Here is an 18833-nt window from a genome sequence, read left to right as displayed (position 1 = left end):
AGATGGGGGTTTCACCATGTTGGCCAGGTTCTTGAAATCCTGACCTCAGATGATGCTCCTGCCACGGCCTCCCACAGTGCTGGGATTACAGGTGTGAGCCACCGTGCCTGGACAAGATATCACACTCTTTTCCGAAGATGAAAGTGAGATACTTCGAATGTTATATGATCGTCTGTCATTTCTTCTGGGAGACTCAGTTCCCAATGGTGGGCCTAGCTCTCTCCCTGTTTGTCTGGAACTACTGAAGCCATTTCCTCCTTTGTTGAGATAAAGCAAATGGGTCTCACCGGCGTGGCTTCCTCTGACTTAGAGCAAGTGAAACTCTGGGGCCCACAACAGTGTAAATTATCTCAGCCTCTAGCATGAATTGCATATTTCAAGTCCCGTGCGGACTCTTTCCCTTCCGTGTATGCACGCAGCACGCACACCAAGCCCTACCGGGGCGTCCTGGCTCATCAGATAAGCGCCATCACCCCGGCTCACGGCTTCTCGGTACTCTCGCTGGGCTTCTTCCTTCTCCTTAATCTGGAAAAGATGATTTTTCAATCATTCCTGACATGAAGAGTGACTTCAGGCTTTAATAAAGAAAACAACATCAATGCTTATTAAAACCCAGGCAGAAACTGAAAATCGAATCTAAGTAAGACGAATGAAAACTTGTTTAAAGTGATCATTGAAATATACTTATTTGATGAGAATTTGAACCAGAAAAGGCCAACTGAAGAGAAGTCTCTTTAAGTCGGGACTAATATATTTCAAAATCAATAGTGAAAAAATTTTTTTTGGTTGGGAGTTTATGTTGAACAAAAAAAAAATAATGACTTTAAATTTAGTAAATTATAGTTTATAATTGCAACTGTGGGCTGGTCCTTAGAATAAACAAAGAATTCATCAGCTGATGGGTTTTTTTTGTTGTTTGTTTTTTAGAAAGTTACAATAGCTTTCATTTCAGCTTTACTTTTATAACACGATTCCAGGGATCAGGTTTTACAAAAATATATAATAAGGGCTTCACCAATTTTCCAGCGTGTCTCTCTTAAACTTTTTTCTCTTTTTCTGAGACAAAGTCTTACTCTGTTGTCCAGGCTGGAGTACAGTGGCATGATCTTGGCTCACTGCAACCTATGCCACCCGGATTCAAGTGATTCTCCTGCCTCAGCCTCCTGAGTAGCTGGGATTAACAGGCATATGCCACCACGCCTGGCTAATTTTCGGATTTTTAGTAGAGATGGGGTTTTACCATGTTGGCCGGGCTGGTCTCGAACTCCTGACTTCAAGTGATCTGCCTGCTTCAGCCTCCCAAACTGCTGGGATTACAGGCACGAGCCACTGCACCTGGCCCTCTTAAACTTTTCATATTGTAAATCACTCTTACGGTGCCAAGGCTATGAATGTACAAGACACTGACGACAAAGATTGGACGGAGTGGGGTAGAAACCATTTATCAGGGAGGGATGTTTCAGGGAGGCTCACTGTGCAGGAACTGGTTCTTCGAAGAATATTCTCGTTTTATGATAAGGCTGCTACTCAACTTCATAGCCATGGGGACTCAGAAAACGAAGACTCGGGGAGACGGAAGCTGACTTCGAAAGCAGAGCGCGGGCGCGACGCGTCTTCTCCCCTTACCTCTCCAACTATGTGCTTCCCATCGATGAAGGCTTCGAAGCCACACATAGCAGCCTTCTCATCCAAAGGAAAGATATATCTTGCCTCAATGGGCACATGACTGTTATTTGTGTATGTCTGAAAAACAATGACCTGAAGAAGAAAACAATCCATACACGTGATGAGACCACACGGACAACGTCTGCAGGAACGACGATGAACGAAAATGATTTTGCGTGTTTATTTGAAATGCCTTGCATTCGTATCGTGTCCCTCAGATTCCCAACCCTGGCTTCCCTTCTACAATGGAGAGCCCATGTCATGTGATAAAATGCACTAGTCCCATAGTTCGGTTCATACATATCTGACCGGAATACAAGTCACCAGAAGTCTTGCCAACTCTGATTTAGTGGGGGCAATATAGCTTTTGCTGAGATGGCTGGAAAATCACCCCTTTCGTGTTGTGGGCTTTGATGCCTCCCTAGTGCCACGTGGGCTGGAAACGATTTCAGAACGGTCCTTCTTCTTTTTTTTTTTTTTTTTGAGATGGAGTTTTGCTCTCGTTGCCCAGGCTGGAGTGCAATGGCGCGATCTCGGCTCACCGCAACCTCCGTCTCCTGGGTTCAGGCAATTCTCCTGCCTCAGCCTCCTGACTAGCTGGGATTACAGGCACGCGCCACCATGCCCAGCTAATTGTTTGTATTTTTAGTAAAGACGGGGTTTCACCATGTTGACCAGGATGGTCTCGATCTCTTGACCTCTATCCTATCGGCTCTCGGGTCTTGGCATTTCCTCCTGGGGACCTCTCTGAGGCTTTCCCCTCTCTACACAGCCCTCGTCTAGCTCCTCATCTCTTCGGGCCTTGGTTCTTCCAGAATCAAGTCTTCTCCACTCCTCTCTGTTGTCTCTATTACCTAATTCATCTTTCTAATAGACTCTTTTCACACTCTCTCACTCAGGAAAAGCAGGAGGCTTTCAATATTTGAAAATAAAGAAAAAACTCCTCAGATGCATAAGAAACAGTAAGATTTTAAATGTGACAATAATAAGCCAAAAATATTTCATAATCTGTCATCAAGAATCCAGGGAAGAGACCAAAATGAAAATAGAACCTAACTTCTTTGAAAATATTGTCCAAACCTGGATTTGCTGCAAGCTGGGCTACCCCTAGGGTGTGTAGGGTTCCAGGCACAATTTTTCAAGGAGTCCTTGTTAATATAAGCAATTGGAGTCTCCCCAAATCAACAGGTCAGCACCCTCCTGGAAACAGAATCCCTTGCCAACGGGATTCCTGGAATTCCGTTCTGGCCAGCTGCCCAAGATGAGACAGAGGTGCATCCTGGAGTTTCTCAGCGATCTGGGCTATGCTGTGTGCAATGGCCAGAGTGCGCCTGGTGGGACTGGGGCCACTGGGACTGGGGCCCACCTAGCATGGACTGGGAGGACATCAGACACTGTCCTCTTGACTGTGCATGGAACTCCTTCTCTTCCTCTCTTGGACCTTCCACAGTTTTACCAAACCCTCAAAGGCACGTATGCCTGCCCTGAGTCTGATGAACGGGATCACTATCTAACTGTACTTGGTGTAGACTAACGTTTCTTCCTACTCAGTAGCCGTCCTGCCTATTCTAGTTAGCGGGCCTGCTTTTGCGTGGGAGTCCCCAGACATCAGGCCTGTGTCAGCTGCGCTCTCTTTGTATATCATCACACTGTGTGGCTGGGCACTCACAAAGGTCAATGATTTTAGGTAATAATAAGAATAAAAGTATTTTTACCAGGCCTTACAGCTGAAACTAATACAGTATAACAAATTTTGACACCTTAATTTTCTTCCATGAGACAAAACCATTTTGTAACTAAGCTTAACATCATTAAACTATTCTACGAAGGGTCAAAATGTAGGAGCCATGCACGTATAAGAGTCTGCAACTCAGCCTCTGCTCGGATACTTAAGCTCAATCTACAGTCTGGCTGTTTCATCATAAAATGAGTGAGAAATTCACTGCTAAATCGAGAGTTATTTTTGGGCAAACTTACCCAGGGAACAGGCCTCTGGATTTGAAATATCATACGGTACAAGTTGTCTAATCCCAAGTAAGGCATGGAGGACACACGGCTCCCCCCGTAACCTAGTCGCGATTTGTTTTGTAAATAACAACCATGCCCTAAGTCCTTTGCATTTCTTAGATCTAATAGGAACGACACTGATGGGCAGATACTCTTATTTCTATTTTACATATGAGGAAAATGAGGCAAAGAAGTCACTTTCCCAAGCTCGTAGCACTAGAAAGAAGAAGCCAGAATTCAAAGGTAAGCCTTTCAAACCCCAGATCCTTTGCTCTGTATGATCCACCGAGCTGCACTCTGGTGTAGTGGTTAAGAACGTGGACGCTGGAATCAGAATGAACTGAGTTCAAATTTGGGCATTATCGCAGTGTTTGTCCCTGGGCCTCCGCTTCCTTATACAAACAAGGGGCATAATGACAGCGCTTGACTCATGGAGTCTGGGAGAATTAAGTACTGCGTGTGGAAAACTTGGCCGAGGGCCTGACTCTTGAAAGCGGTCACCACCGTGTTTACAGCTCCTAAGTGATGCCAAAGGGAGTAGCAGAGACAGAACATGTCCCCTGAGCTCACATCTGGGTCTTTTCAAAGTCTGTGATGTTGCTCTGAGCTGCCTTGAAGATGTGTGCATGGGTCAGAGTGGGCCCAGGGGTGGGGGTCAGCTATATCCAAACTGCTCTTCTCACCCTGACACCCCATCTCCCTAGTTAAAGGTGATCACTGAAATAGAACGAATTTCCCAGGACTCCATGTTTGGGTCTCCTTCCAAGAACACTCTCTCCATGGAAGCCATCTTTCTCTCTCCTGGATTTCCCCTCTGGGGTCCCCTTCCACACTCTCGTGGAAGCCTGTCTTCCCCTCCTCAACTCCATCTCTCTCTGTTCCCTTCCACTCAGTGTGGAGGCTGCTCTCCTCTCCTGGATTCCACCTTTCTGGATTCTCTCACTCGGCGTGAGACTTGGCTGTTTCTGTCTCTCTCCTTCTCCTGTTTCTCTCTGTCTTTAAATAAAATCACTTTCTACAACAACAACAACAACAACAGCAACAACAACAACAACAGGGAACTAATTTCCCTCTACAGGGATCAGAACGTCATGGCACTGTACTTCAATGTCCTTATTCGCCTAAAAGGCCTTTATCGGCCGGGCGCGGTGGCTCAAGCCTGTAATCCCAGCACTTTGGGAGGCCGAGGCGGGTGGATCACGAGGTCAAGAGATCGAGACCATCCTGGTCAACATGGTGAAACCCCGTCTCTACTAAAAATACAAAAAATTAGCTGGGCATGGTGGCGCGTGCCTGTAATCCCAGCTACTCAGGAGGCTGAGGCAGGAGAATTGCTTGAACCCAGGAGGCGGAGGTTGCGGTGAGCCGAGATCGCGCCATTGCACTCCAGCCTGGGTAACAAGAGCGAAACTCCGTCTCAAAAAAAAAAAAAAAAAAAAAAAAAAAAAAAAAAAAAAGGCCTTTATGGTTGTTTAATGCCATCTTCAGTGTTAGAATCTGATGATGAGGTCAAATCTCAGCGAACCCACTCAATTTCAGAAAACCAAAAGCTTTCCAAGCTTCACCTTGGTTACCGCATCTGGCCACCTGGCACCCCCGATGCTGCCTTCCACCCCGTGACTGTGGATGTTGAGCCTGCTGCGAGCGGCTGGCTGTGGCCCCAGCACCCGCATTAGATAACCCTCCTGCGATGCCTGCCTTTCCCTTTGACCAGTTCTTACTCACTTAGTATTTAATACTCTTCTGAGCTTTAGTGCAGATAATTTAATAAGGTGGGGTTTGTTCCTTCTCTTTCAACACCCTGGGTTTTTTTTGTTTTGTTTTGTTTTTTTTAAACAGCATCTCACTCTATCATTCAGACTGGAGTGCATTGGTGCAATCTCATCTCACTGTAACCTCTGCCTCTGGGCTCAAGCCATCCTCCCATCTCAGCCTCCCGAGTAGATGGGACGACAGATGTATGCCTCCACACTCAACCGGTTTCTGTAGAGGTGGATTTCTTCATGTTCCCCGGGTTGGTCTGGAACTCTTGAGCTCAAGTGATCCTCCTGCCTCAGCCTCCCTCCCAAAGTGCTGGGATTACAGGCACGAGCCACAGCACTCAGCCACTACCCTGGTATTTATGGTAGCAAAATGCGTATGTTTTAGTAGCTAATAAAAGATTTGGAAAAACAGTGGAATTCATCTCTCTCTGGGAAGAAATGCTTAGCACACTGCCTGGCACAATGTAAGGACAATATATACGCTGGTTACATGGAAATGCTAAATAAATAAGGGAATAGTAAAGTTCTAAATGGAGGCTTTGGAGCTATTTCAATAAAAGTAAAATTTAGAACAGTTTACCGGGAAAGTCTTTTCAACAATATTTCCTATTTATGCAATAAAACCTAGAGAAGAGTGCAGAGAAGGAATTCCAGCGATTCCCCTCCCCGACATTGCCAGGTTTCCCTCCTGTGCTGACTCCCACACACGCTGCTGTCTCTTGTGTCTTAAAAGGAGAAAAACACTCAATCCCACTTCTCTTCAGCTGCTGTCTCATCTCTCCTCTGTCTCTCAATTCTTCCTTCCATTCTCTTTTGAACTCACTCTGATCAGCTGTTCACCCCCACCACACCATCAAAAGGCAAAGGTCACCAGTGATCTCACCACTAAATCCAAAGGTCAGGGCTGGGTTGTTCTTCACGAGACCCACAGCAGCCTCTCCTCCCCTCCCTGCTCAGCTGGCCTGCTCCCTCCTGGGAGGAGCCACTCCCTCCTGGGCTCCGTGTCTGACTCAGCCTGTGCCCAGACCTCTCCACGTTGGTCTCTGTTCTCTCCACTGATTCTCTGCGTTTTCAATCTGGGCTGACTTTAAATACTACCTGAATGCTGCTGACTCCCCGGTTACAAGTGCAGCCTGGGTCTCCTCCCTGGTCCTAGGTAGTCAACAAGACTGACTTGGCCAAAGATGAACTCCTGATGGCCCCCATCTGCCCTCCCGTGACTCTGCCCTTTCTAGAAAGGGCAAACGTGATCCTTCTAGCTGTTCAGGGCAAACACCCTGCTGTCACCTGGGCCACTGTCTTTCTCTCGCGTCCCCTCCCCACCGATCTGATCCCCATCACTTCCTACACCCCCACTGCAAACGTTCTCCACGTCGCCAGCTCCCTTAACTGAATTCTGTCAATCGTCTCCTCTGTGGGATGTGACACTGGGCCCGCGGTGTCCCCTTCAGGTCTGAGACTGCTAGGAGTGTCACCCGTGGGGCCCTCCCCAGGAACCATCCTCAGCCAAAGACAAACAGCCGCAGCCAACGTTCTGACCCCTCCCTGGAGCAGCCCACATCCCAGGACTGGTCCCGGTGGGACTCTAAAGCCCAGCCCCCTTGCCTAGTCAGACCTTCTCTCAAGGACCTTTCCGGCCCAGAGCTTCCCCCAAGATCATCGGAGGACTCTGTTGTGTCCCGTGCCACATCCTGCCGCCCTCACTCCGTCACAGGTGCCGCTCCCACAGGCACAGTCCCACAAGCTTCCTGAAGACAAATTCCATCCAGAGTCTGTTTTCCGGGGAACTTGACCTACCATTTCTTCCCACTGGTCCTCTTCCCGTTCCCAAGACGGTGGCCGGCGTAAGCCCGTTAAAACATAGGCCTGTTCCTGTCGTTCCTCTGCCAAACATCTAGAAGCTTCCATTTCGCTCAGAGTCAAGGACAGCATGACCTGCGTCCTGATGTGAGAGGCCCTCACGTCTCTGACTCAGTCTCCACGCACTCCCGGCTTTCCACTGCACTGCGGCCACGGTGGCCTCCTTGGCCTGCCTGGACCAGACCAGCCTCCTGCCTCAGGGCCTTGGCATGTGCTGCTGCCGCGGCCTGGGATACGCGTCCCCCCCACGTCCACACAGGTTCGCCCCCACTTCCTTCAGGTCTGCATGCAGACGTCACCTTCTCGGGGTGGCCTCCTCGGCCATTCTATTCACAGGTTCGGAGCCCCGTCTTTCACAGCTCCTATGCCCTCCTGCTTTCATCTTTCCCTTTAGCACCCGTCCCCATCTAACATGTGATGTGTGTCACTCATTCATCGTGTTTACTGCCTGTTCCCCCACACGGTGTGGGCTCCACATGGGCAGAGCTCTTGTATTGTGCATTGCTGGATGCCTAGAGCCCAGACGGTCCCTGGCGTGGAGTGCGCAGGGAATACTGCTTGAATAAATGAATTTAGAAATGTATCTGTTTTCCTCAGTTCACCTACCTGCAATCAGATTCTCATCTACGGTTTACATCCATGTAGTTTAAGTATCATAAAGCCATGAACGACATACCTGGGCTACAATGTCTATGATTGTGCCCTTGATGTGGACATCCTCCAGAGGAACCAAGTTTCCAGAGGCGTCCTGGAGGCCGGCCTTGGTGCTGCTGCTGGAAGTTTTGGCATCTGGTAACTGATAATCTAAATGTTCAAAATGTTACCATTAGCTTTCCAAACCATCCCTGTCTGCTTTTTTGTTATTTTGATCTTTATTCCTCTCCGTGCCTTCAGGCATTGTATTTTAGGGAAAATGGACAAAGAGTGTTTTATGATTTTCAATAGCCAATTCTGAAAGGCAAGTGAACCCACATGAGAAAAATGGGAGTTGCCTTCTGCCTTTTTTTGGGGGACAGCGTCTCACTCTGTCACCCAGGTGTGAGTGGAGTGGCACAGTCTCTGCTCATGGTAGACTTGTCTTTGGCTCAGATGATCCTCCCGAGCAGCTGGGACTACAGGTACACACACCACCATGCCCAGCTAATTTTTTGGTGTTTTTTTTTTTGTAGAGATGAGGTTTAGCCATGTTGCCCAGGCTGGTCTCGAACTCCTGGACTCAGGGATCTACCTGCCTTGACCTCCCAAAGTGCTGGGACTATAGGCATGAGCCACCATACCTGGCCTGACCTTTTTTTTTTAAAAGACAATTCTGCTTAGTTTTCTTTTCTTCTTTTCTCTCTCTCTCTCTCTTTTTTTTTTTTTTTGGTAGAGATGGGGGTCTCACTGTGTTGCCCAGGCTGGTTTTGAACTCCTGTGCTCAAGTAATCATCCTGCCTCAGCCTCTCGAGTAGCTGGGACTACAGGCATGTGCTCTTCTGCCTTTTTAATGTAGAGACTCTGGCGTGTCCTCTTGAAAACTTAGCATTACTTGACATACATTTAAACATACAAATACACAGAGGTCTTCAGACTGTCTCGAACGTGGCTGAAGCCTGAATCCAGGCGTCTGCGTTCCCCGGTGTGTAACGTAGAAAGGCTCAGTCACTATCATTTATGGTACTACACAAGCATTCTGGCAAGACATGAAACAACCTACGGACGCCTGAGTCAGCTCCTACGGCAGCATATTGAAAAACGTTCACACCCTTTTCTAAGTGGTACAAACACACAGATAAGGTTAGGAAATATAAACACATATCGTCTTACCAGATATTTCATTTAATGACTCCCAGAGAAAAAATTGGAGTCACCTCTGAGCACACATGAACTCACACATTTCTGATAAAAAAGAATTTGAGCATGGCCAAAAGTGTTAGTGTGTTTTTACAGTCCTACTAATTAGTACTGTAATTGTTTGGGCTCGTGAGGATCTGAGAAGTGAACATCCTCTCATGTGGGCACACTACTGCTGCTAACACACGCACCGCACATGACAATTTTCTCAGTGCCTTCAACGTCCCCTTCAACCCTTACAGCAATTCTGTCACGTGGGTACTGCTCTCATTCCCGTCGGAGAGAAGGTGGATCGCAAAACGTCGTGCAGTTTTAAGATTGCAGGGTGGCAGGGCGACACTCGAACCCCGGGCTTCCTCACTCGACAGCGGGTCTGCTGCCTGTTCTGTGCACCCCATTATACTTTCTGCACCATGACATCTTAGCAAGGTTCCACAGGTTTTAGCCTTGACTTTCGCTGAAGAGGATAAGCTCAACTGCAATGGGTTAATGAAGTCACATGGAATTCTGAGATGGCTTAACGTTTCTCAAACATCCTGATTTTTATGTAAGCAAGATAAAAAAGGAAATAAGGCTGGCCATGGTGGCTCATATCTGTAATCCTAGCACTTTGGGATGCCGAGGCAGGAGGATTGCGTAAGGCCGGGAATTTGAGACCAGTTTGGGCCACAGAGTGAGACCTTGCCTCTAAAAAAAAAAAAAAGTCACGTGTGGTAGTCCCAGCTACTTGGGAGGTTGAGTCAGAAAAATCATTTAAGCCCAGGAGTTTGAGGCTGCAGTGAGCTTTGATCACACCACAGTACTCTAGCCTGGGAGATAAAGTGAGACCCTGTCTCAAAATAAATTTATATTTATATTTTAAGAGTAAGTGCTTTATTTTGACATTAGGCAGCGGGCTTGAGAGAAATTTGTGGGAAACAATTTTGAGATTGAAAGAAAATGAAATACTTATGGATCAGGTCATAGATATAACAAATGCAAATATACATTCCATTGAAAATGGAACATTTGAGGTCTATACATACAATAACATAAAACAGCATTCGAGAACATTGTCCTTCCTACCTTCGACCTTTGAAAAATCTGAAAACTCAGGTCTGCATTCCTCTAGTTCAGTATGATCACCAGGATGAAAGTCCTTTATTTGATCTCCAGGCATGGAAAATTTAATAATATATTTCATTTTAACCTGATTGGTTTTATAGACCACAAATTCATCATCCTAGAGAAAACAGAAATCAGTAGGTGATTAACAAGAGCAGCAACAAAAAGCCTGTATTGGCAGATGTTTTTGTAAAAGCATGCTTGCTAGTTTAGAATATGTTGAATTCCAACAGTAAATATATAATAATTATTTAAACTTAAGCATATTTAATGAAAATAGGAGCAAAAATCGGAGGCTCTTCTTTGAGCATTCAAGACCCTCTTTGTGTGTTCCTTGATAGGAAAATACCTCAAAGTCTGTGGTGACAGAGGCTGTTTGTGAAACTCCATGCACACTGTCGTAGCCTGGTGGTGCTTCAGTTAAGGAAAAGTCCTTCTTGTGTAAGTCCATACACTTCCCGAGGGCTACGTCACAAATGAGCAGGAGTCTGGTGCCATCTGTCTCTCCCGGGTGTGAGTACTTGATACTTGTACTGCATGTGAAAAGAAATAAACACTTATTTATAGCTTACAGCGACCTGTCAATAACATTTTCTTGCATAAACAGGAAATATTATTGGTAAACTGTTCTAAATTTTCCTATTACTGAAATATCTCCAAAGACTCAATTTAGAACTTTATTATACACTTATTTATCTAATATTTCTTCTTCTTCTTTTTTTTTTTTTTTCCTAGGCAAAATCTTGCTTTGCTACCCAGGCTACAGTGCAGCGGCACGATTATAGCTCATTGCAGTCTCAGTCTCCTGGGCTCAAGTGATCCTCCCACCTCGACCTCCTGAGTAGCTGGAACTACAGGTATGTACCACCACACCTGGTTAACTTTTTAACTTTTTTGCAAAGATGGGATCTCACTATGTTTCTCAGGCTGGTCTCAAACTCCTGGGTTCAACTGTTCCTCCCTTCTCAGCCTCCCAAAGTGCTGGGATTATAGCCGTGAGCAATCATGCCTGGCCTATTTCACATTTCTATGTGACAAACACGTATACTGCCCTTAGGCTTTGCTAGGCAGCACTCAAAGCACTGTTCCCAGAGGGAAATGAATTCTACTGTTCTCCTCAATCTTCGTTAGCTACTAACATATACACATTTTGCTATCATAAATACCAGGGTGGTAAAAGAGAAGGAAAAATCACCACCTTTCTAATTAGGAAAAGGTAGATTTAATTCTCTGCACTAAAGCTCAGAAAGGAGTAAGAACCGTGAGTACCAAGTGGGTAAGAACTGGTCAAAGGGAAAGATGAGCTCTCACAAAACCTCCTGAATGGAAAACAAACACTTTAAATGATATCTACACGAGAAATGTTTTCTCTTTCTTCAGGAATCAGCAGCTTTAATAAGGCAACTCTTGCTGTTAGGAGTACAGGCTAGGACACACCTTTGGGGACAACATTTTGGAGACGCATCTCTATTTTTTTTGAGACGGAGTTTCGCTCTTGTTACCCAGGCTGGAGTGCAATGGTGCGATCTCGGCTCACCGCAACCTCCGCCTCCTGGGATCAGGCAATTCTCCTGTCTCAGCCTCCTGAGGAGCTGGGATTACAGGCACGTGCCACCATGCCCAGCTAATTTTTTTTTGTATTTTTAGTAGAGACGGGGTTTCACCATGTTGACCAGGATGGTCTCGATCTCTTGACCTCGTGATCCACCCGCCTCGGCCTCCCAAAGTGCTGGGATGACAGGCTTGAGCCACCGCGCCCGGCTATTTTTTTTTTTTTTTTTTTTTTTTTTTAGATGGGGTTTCGCTCTTGTTACCCAGGCTGGAGTGCAATGGTGCAATCTCAGCTCACCACAACCTCCACCTCCTGGGTTCAAGCGATTCTCCTGCCTCAGCCTCCTGAGTAGCTAGGACTACAGGCACGCGCCACCACGCCCAGCTAATGTTTTTGTATTTTTAGTAGAGACGGGATTTCACCACGTTGGCCAGGATGGTCTCGATCTCTTGACCTCGTGATCCACCCGCCTCAGCCTCCCAAAGTGCCGGGATTACAGGCGTGAGCCACCGCACCCGGCCGATGCATCTCTATTTTTTAAAGATCAAGTTCAAAATGCAAAAGTATGGTCAGACAACCCTTCTTTGTTTCACCCACTGAAAAAAAAAAAAATAAGTCCCCCAATCCTTCTGTAACTCTCTCCCCTCTGGAGAGCTCTTTCCCTGCAACTTACAAGCAGGCTTCTTCCTTCGCATGAAGCCCCATTCTGGCCTTCTCCCTGGAGCTCTCTCGGCTCCTTCCTAGCTTATCACACTCTGGCAGAGGAGGCTAGTGACCATCTCTTCTGGCTCATGCACTCCTGATCTGCTGCTATCTGGCTCAATTCACATCTAAAAATTTTTACTTTGCTATATTGTGCATAAGGAAAAGCATTTATAATATACATATTGAAAGAATAATTCGATAAATATCCATATAGCTACCGCTTAGCTTAAGAACTAGAACATCCCTAAAGCTTCTATGCCGCCCCACCGCTCACCTCTCCCACCCAGAGGTAATTCGATCACTGTCTTGATTTTTGTGTATATTATTTTCTCTTTTTCTCCATGTGGAATTTATTCCATAAGGAGCCACAGAGGGGACCCTGGGTAGGTGGGAGAGGTTTTACTGCGTCCCCCTTTTTTTTAATAACAGTTTTGTCTTTTTTTGAGACATGCTCTTGCACTATTTCACCCAGGCTGGAGTGCAGTGGTGCAATCAGAGCTCTCCACAGCCTCAACCTCCTGGGCTCAAGTAATTCTCTTACCTCAGTCTCCTGAGGCTGGGACTACAGGTGTGCACCACTGTGCCTGGCTTAATTTTAAAAACATTTTTGTAGCCATGGGGCCTCACTATGTTGCCCAGGCTGGTCTTGAACTCTTGGCCTCAAGAAATTTTTCCGCCTTGGCCTCCCACTGGCTGGAGCCGAAATGCCTGGCCTATTTTCTTTCATAGCATTAACACACAGATACATGTCCCGCAACAATGTAATGTATACTTTTGCTTGTTTTTGAGCCTTGCACATACAGGCACACCTTGTTTTATTGTACTTTGCAGATATTGCTTTTCTTTTTTCTTTTCTTTTCTTTCTTTTTTTTTTTTTTTAACAAATTGATGGTTTGTGGCAACCCCGTGTAGAGCAGCTCTACTGGTGCCATTTTTCCTTCTTTAAACAGCAGGTGCTTCCTCTGTGTCTCTATGTCACATTTGGGTAATTCTCACAATGTTTCAAAGCTTTTCATTTTTATTATAGCCGTAATAGCGATGTGTGGTCAGTGGTCTGTGATGTTACGACTGTAACTGTTTTGGGGTGCAATGAACTGTGCCCAGATAAGGTGGTGAGCTTGTTAAATGCTTTGTGTGTTCTGACTACTTCACTGACCAGTGGGTTCCCCAGCTCTCTCCTTCTTCTCTGGCCCCCCTATTCCCTGAGATACAATGATACTGGAATTAGGCCAGTTAATAACCCTACAGTGGCCTCTAAGGGTTCACGTGAAAGAGAGGGTCACATGTCTCTCACTTGAAATCAAAAGCTAGAAATGATTAAGCGTCGTGAGGAAGGCATGTTGAAAACCAAGACAAGTTGAAAGTTAGGCCCCTCGTGCCAAACAGTTATCCGAGTGGTGAATGTCAGGAAATAATTCTTGAAGGAAATTTAAAGTGCTACTCGAGTGGAACACAGGCATGATAAGTGTAACAGCCTTATTTCTGGTATGAAGAAAATTTTCACGGTCTGGATAGAAGATCAAACCAGCCACGATATTTTTTTTAAGCCGAGCGTAATCCAGAGCAAGGCTCCAACTCTGTTCAATTCTGTGAAGGCTCAGAGAGGTAAGGAAACCACAGAAGGAAGGCTTGAAGCTAGCAGAGGTGGGCTGAGGTTGAAGGAAAGAAGCCGTCTTCATAAAATAAAAATGCAAGGCGAGGCAGCAGGTGCTGATGTAGAAGCTGCAGCAAGTTTTCCAGAAGATCTAGCTAAGAGCATTGATGCAGGTGGCTTCACTAAATCACAGAGTTTCCACGTAGACCAAACAGCCTTCTAGGAAGAAGATGCCATCTAGAACTTCCACAGCTCGAGAGGAGTCAATGGCTGACTTGAAAGCTTCAGATGACAGGCTGACTCTTGTGAGGGACGAATACAGCTGGTGACTATAAGCTGAAGCCAGTGCTTACTTGCCATTCACAAAAATCCCAGGGCCCTTAGAATTGTGCTAAATCGACTCTGTCTGTGCTCTCTAAACAGAACAACAAAACCTGGATGATAGCACATCTGTTTACAGAATGGTTTACTGAATTTAAAGCCCAATGTAGACATTTACTGCTCCACAAAAAAGTTTCCTTTCAGAATATGATTGCTCACTGACAAAGTGCCCAGTCATCCAAGAGATCTGATAGAGAGATACAAGGATTTTGTTGTTTTAATGCCTGCTAACACAACTTCCATTCTGCAGCCAGGGATCAAGGAGTAATTTTAGCTTTCAAACCTTATTATTTAAGAAATACGGGCCGGGTGCGGTGGCTCATGCCTGTAATCCCAGCACATTGGGAGGCCAAGGTGGGTGGATCACGAGGTCAGGAGATTGAGAGCATCCTGGCCAACATGGTGAAACCCTGTCTCTACTAAAAATACAAAAAAAAAAAAAAATAGCTGGGCATGGTGGCATGTGCCTGTAGTCCCAGCTACTCGGGAGGCTGAGGCAGGAGAATTGCTTGGACCCAGGAGGCAGAGATAGCAGTGAGCCGAGATTGTGCCACTGCATTACAGCCTGGGCAACAATGTAAGACTCTGTCTCAGAGAAAAAAAAAAAAAAAGAAAAAGAAAAAGAAATACATTTTGGGCTGGGTGCAGTGGCTCATGCCTGTAATCCAAGCACTTTGGGAGGCTGAGCTGGGTGGATCATCTGAGGTCAGGAGTTCAAGACCAGCCTGACCAGTATGATGAAACCCTGTCTCCACTAAAAATACAAAAATTAGCTGGGCATGATGGCATGTGCTTGTAATCCCAGCTACTCAGGACGATGAGACAGAAGAATCGCTTGAACCTGGGAGGCAGAGGTTGCAGTGAGCAGAGATCGTGCCACTGCATTCCAGCCTGGGCAAGAGTGAAACTCCATCTCAAAAAAAAAAAAAAAAAGAAAAAAAGAAAAGAAAACAACAGAAATACATTTTGGCCAGGCATGCCTGTAACCCCAGGAGTCTGAAGTGGGATGATCACTTGAGTCCAGGAGTTTGAGGTTCCAGGGAGCTATGGCTGCATCTTACTGTACTCTCGCCTGGGCGAGGATGGAGAAAGACCCCAACTCTCAAACATAGATACATTTTTCAGGTCTGTAGCTGCCACAGACAGTGATTCCTCTGATGGATCTGGACAAAGGAAATGGAAAACCTTCTAAAAAGGATTCACCATTCTCCTTGCTCTTAAGGCCATTTGATAAGTTATGGGAGGAGGTCACCCTATCAGTATTGACAGGGGTTTGGAAGAAGTTTACTCTAACTATCCTGGGTGACTTTGAGAGGTTCAAACTTCAGTGGAGGAGGTCGCTGTACACGTGGCAGAAACAGCACGAGAACTAGAGTTAGCAGAGGAGCCCGAAGAGGGGACTGAATTGCTGCAATCTCATGATCCACCTTGAATGAATGAGGAGTTGCTTCTTATGCACGAGTGAAGAAAGCGGTTTCTTGAGGTGAAATCTATTCCTGGTGAAGATGTTGTGGATGTTGTTGAAATGACAACAAAGGATTTTGAATATTAGATAAACTTAATGATAAAGCAGCAGCAGTGTTTGAGATAATTGACTGAAATTTTCAAGGAAGTTCTACCGCAGGTAAATGCCATCAAATAGCATCACATACGACGGACAAATCTTTCATGAGAGGAAGAAGAGTCAATCGCTGAGGCAAATGTCATTGCTGTCTCATTTTAAGAAATCGACACAGCCACCTCAACTTTCGGCAAACACCACCCTCATCGGTCAGCAGCCATCAACACGAAGACCTTCCACCAGCAAAAAGACAATGGCTCACTGAAGGCTCAGATGATCATGAGCATTTTTAGTAACAAAGTATTATTTTAAAATTAAGGTCTGCACATTGTTTTTTTTACACACGATGCTGTGGCACACTTAATAGAGTGTAAACCTTTTACACTCACTGCGAAGCCAAAAAATGTGTGCGACTCACTTTATCGCAATACTTGCTTAATTGCATTAGTGTGGAACCAGACCCTCAATATCTCCATGATATGCCTCATATAACAACTTCTGCCCCACTAAGGTCCTAAGGCTCATCCATTCGACACGTGTAGCCACAGTCCATTCCTTTAAACTTCAGGATAGGACTTCATGTAGGACTCCACCAAAATTTATGGATCGATTCCACTGTCAATGGACGTCTGCATCATTTCCAGTGTTCTGTTATTACAGTGCTCTCTCTCTCTCTTTTTTCATTTTTCTTCTCTTTTTTTAAGAGACGGGGTCTGGCTCTGTCTCCCAAGCTGGATGTAGTGGTGCAGACACAGCTCACCGCAGCCTTGGACTGCTGGACTCAAGCAATCCTCCTGCCTCAGCCTCTTGAGTAGCTTGGACTACAGGTGTGTACCACCATGCCTGGCTAATTAAAAAATGTTTTTTGTTTTTTGTTTTCCAGAGATGGGGGGTCTTGCTGTGTTGCTCAGGCTAATCTCAAACTCCTGGACTTGAGCAATCTTTCTGCCTCAAACTCCTGAGTAGCTGGGACTGCATGTGTCTGCCACTACACTCAGCTCATTTTCTGAGACAGGGTCTTGCTCTGTCACCCAGGCTGGAGTGCAGCGGTGTGATCCCAGCTCACTGCAGTCTCCGCCTCCTGAGTTCAAGTGATTCTCCTACTTCAGCCTCCCAAGGAGCTGGGACAACACGTATGCACCACCACGCCCAGGTAATTTTTGTATTTGTAGTAGAGATGGGGTTTCACCACATTGGCCGGGCTGCTCTCAAACTCCTGACCTCCAGCAGTCTACACGCCTTAGCCTTCTCAAGTGCTGGGATTACAGGCATTAGCCACTGTGCCTGGCCCCAGCTCATTTTCTTTGCTTTTAGGTTTCCATTCATGCCTTTTGCCCATATGCTTACAGGGTTGCTTGTCTTTTTCTTCTTGATTTGTAGGAACTCTTCAAATATCCTGGCTCATGATCCTTTGTCCTGGGCTTGAAATCAGTCTTCATCTTTTAAATAGCTCTGCAACCTTAGGCAAGTTGCCTGACCTCCCTGAGACTGTTTCCTTGCATAAAATGATGTCACAATACCAATTATGAGGTTGGCAGATGAAGTACATGGAGTTCTTCTCACTGTGTTGCCCACACTGGACTGCAGTGGCGTAATCATAACTCACTCCAGCCTTGAACTCCCGGACTTGAGTGATCCGCCCATCTCAGCCTCGCTAATAGCTAGAACTATGGGTTTGATTCGTGCTACCATGCAAAGCTAATTTAAAATTTTTTTTTTTCTAGAGGTGAGGTCTCACTATGTTGCCTAGGCTGGCCTTAAATTCCTGGGCTCAAGCGATCCTCCTGCCCTGGCCTCCCAAAGAGCTGGGATTACAGTGTGAGCCACCACGTCTGGCCCAAAGGCAGATTTTAACATTATCAAGGATGTTGAAGATGAAACCGTATTCTAGGCATACTGAGGTCATGTATAACAGATAAACCTGTGTTTTGGGTGAGAAACTCCCTCATCAAGAGAAGACAGAAGAAAATACACAGCAAGAAAACTCGGAAACGATTCTGTGATTAAAGATCAAACATACCTGAGTGAGTCACTGAAATAAATCCCACTCCCAAGGTTTCCGACGTCTGTTCTTTGCACACCACGATCCTCCACTACTTTGGGTAAAAGCAACCCTCTGAAAAGACAAGGGCAGAATAAGGTGTCAGCCCGATGCCGACTGCATCCTCCCTCCCTCCCAACTTCGGCAGGTTCCTACTGAACTTCTGGTTTCCAGAGAACTCCGCAATCGGGGTGACACCATGGTTGTTTCTGGGAACACAGGTAAAGGGGGATTTCTGCCTTTTCTTAGATAAATATCTATTGTTTGAATTTTGTATGAGGAGATCCAATGAATTTAGTAAAATGGCTTTTGGGTTTTTGTCCTACTTAGAAAGCTCATTCCTACTTAAGGACTATTTTAAAAAGATTCTTCCATTTTTCATTTAGTATACTTTTATGGTTTGATCTAAATATTTAAATAGTTGTTCAATGAGGTAAGGGTCGAACTTCATATTCTTTCCTTGCGGTCACCCATTTATCTCTATAACTAGTACTGAAAAACTCGTCTCTCTTCCACAGAGATAAGACCTACTGGTATCGTATCTTAAATCTTCTGTGTTTTTAATCTTAGTATCACCCTCATTAGGCTTCTTTTCCAGAATTATTCTGGTAATTTCAAAATTAAAAAAAAATAGGTGTTACAGAATCAGCTTTTCATTTCTTTAAAAAATCGTATTGGTAATTTTATCATGAAAGCACTACATTTGTAGATTAATCCAAGAAAAACCAGCATCCTCTGATTAACGCAAGTTGTCTTTTGGGTCCCTC

At 45.6% G+C, this 18833-nt stretch overlaps 1 protein-coding gene across 7 annotated transcripts in view; it reads right to left on the bottom strand.

The window, feature by feature from the left end:
- The window catches only part of LOC120365634 (protein mono-ADP-ribosyltransferase PARP4-like), an 86850-nt gene that overhangs the window by 46522 nt on the left and 21495 nt on the right, over positions 1 to 18833 (bottom strand). For 6 of the 7 annotated variants that reach the window (XM_074390540.1, XM_074390542.1, XM_074390544.1 and 3 more), the window contains 6 exons: positions 18046 to 18141; positions 10582 to 10765; positions 10194 to 10350; positions 7972 to 8099; positions 1627 to 1758; positions 439 to 525 (listed from right to left, as the gene is read on the bottom strand). In XM_074390540.1, the coding sequence (XP_074246641.1) occupies positions 439 to 525; positions 1627 to 1758; positions 7972 to 8099; positions 10194 to 10350; positions 10582 to 10765; positions 18046 to 18141 (784 nt within the window). The remainder of the gene's footprint in view (positions 1 to 438; positions 526 to 1626; positions 1759 to 7971; positions 8100 to 10193; positions 10351 to 10581; positions 10766 to 18045; positions 18142 to 18833) is intronic. The other variant, XM_074390541.1, reaches the window with a different exon arrangement.

The sequence above is a fragment of the Saimiri boliviensis genome, chromosome 20 (genome assembly GCF_048565385.1).
Source record: "Saimiri boliviensis isolate mSaiBol1 chromosome 20, mSaiBol1.pri, whole genome shotgun sequence".
Lineage (NCBI taxonomy): Eukaryota > Metazoa > Chordata > Mammalia > Primates > Cebidae > Saimiri > Saimiri boliviensis.
Note: the sequence above shows the minus strand (reverse complement) of the source record. Positions and strands in the feature narration are given on the sequence as shown.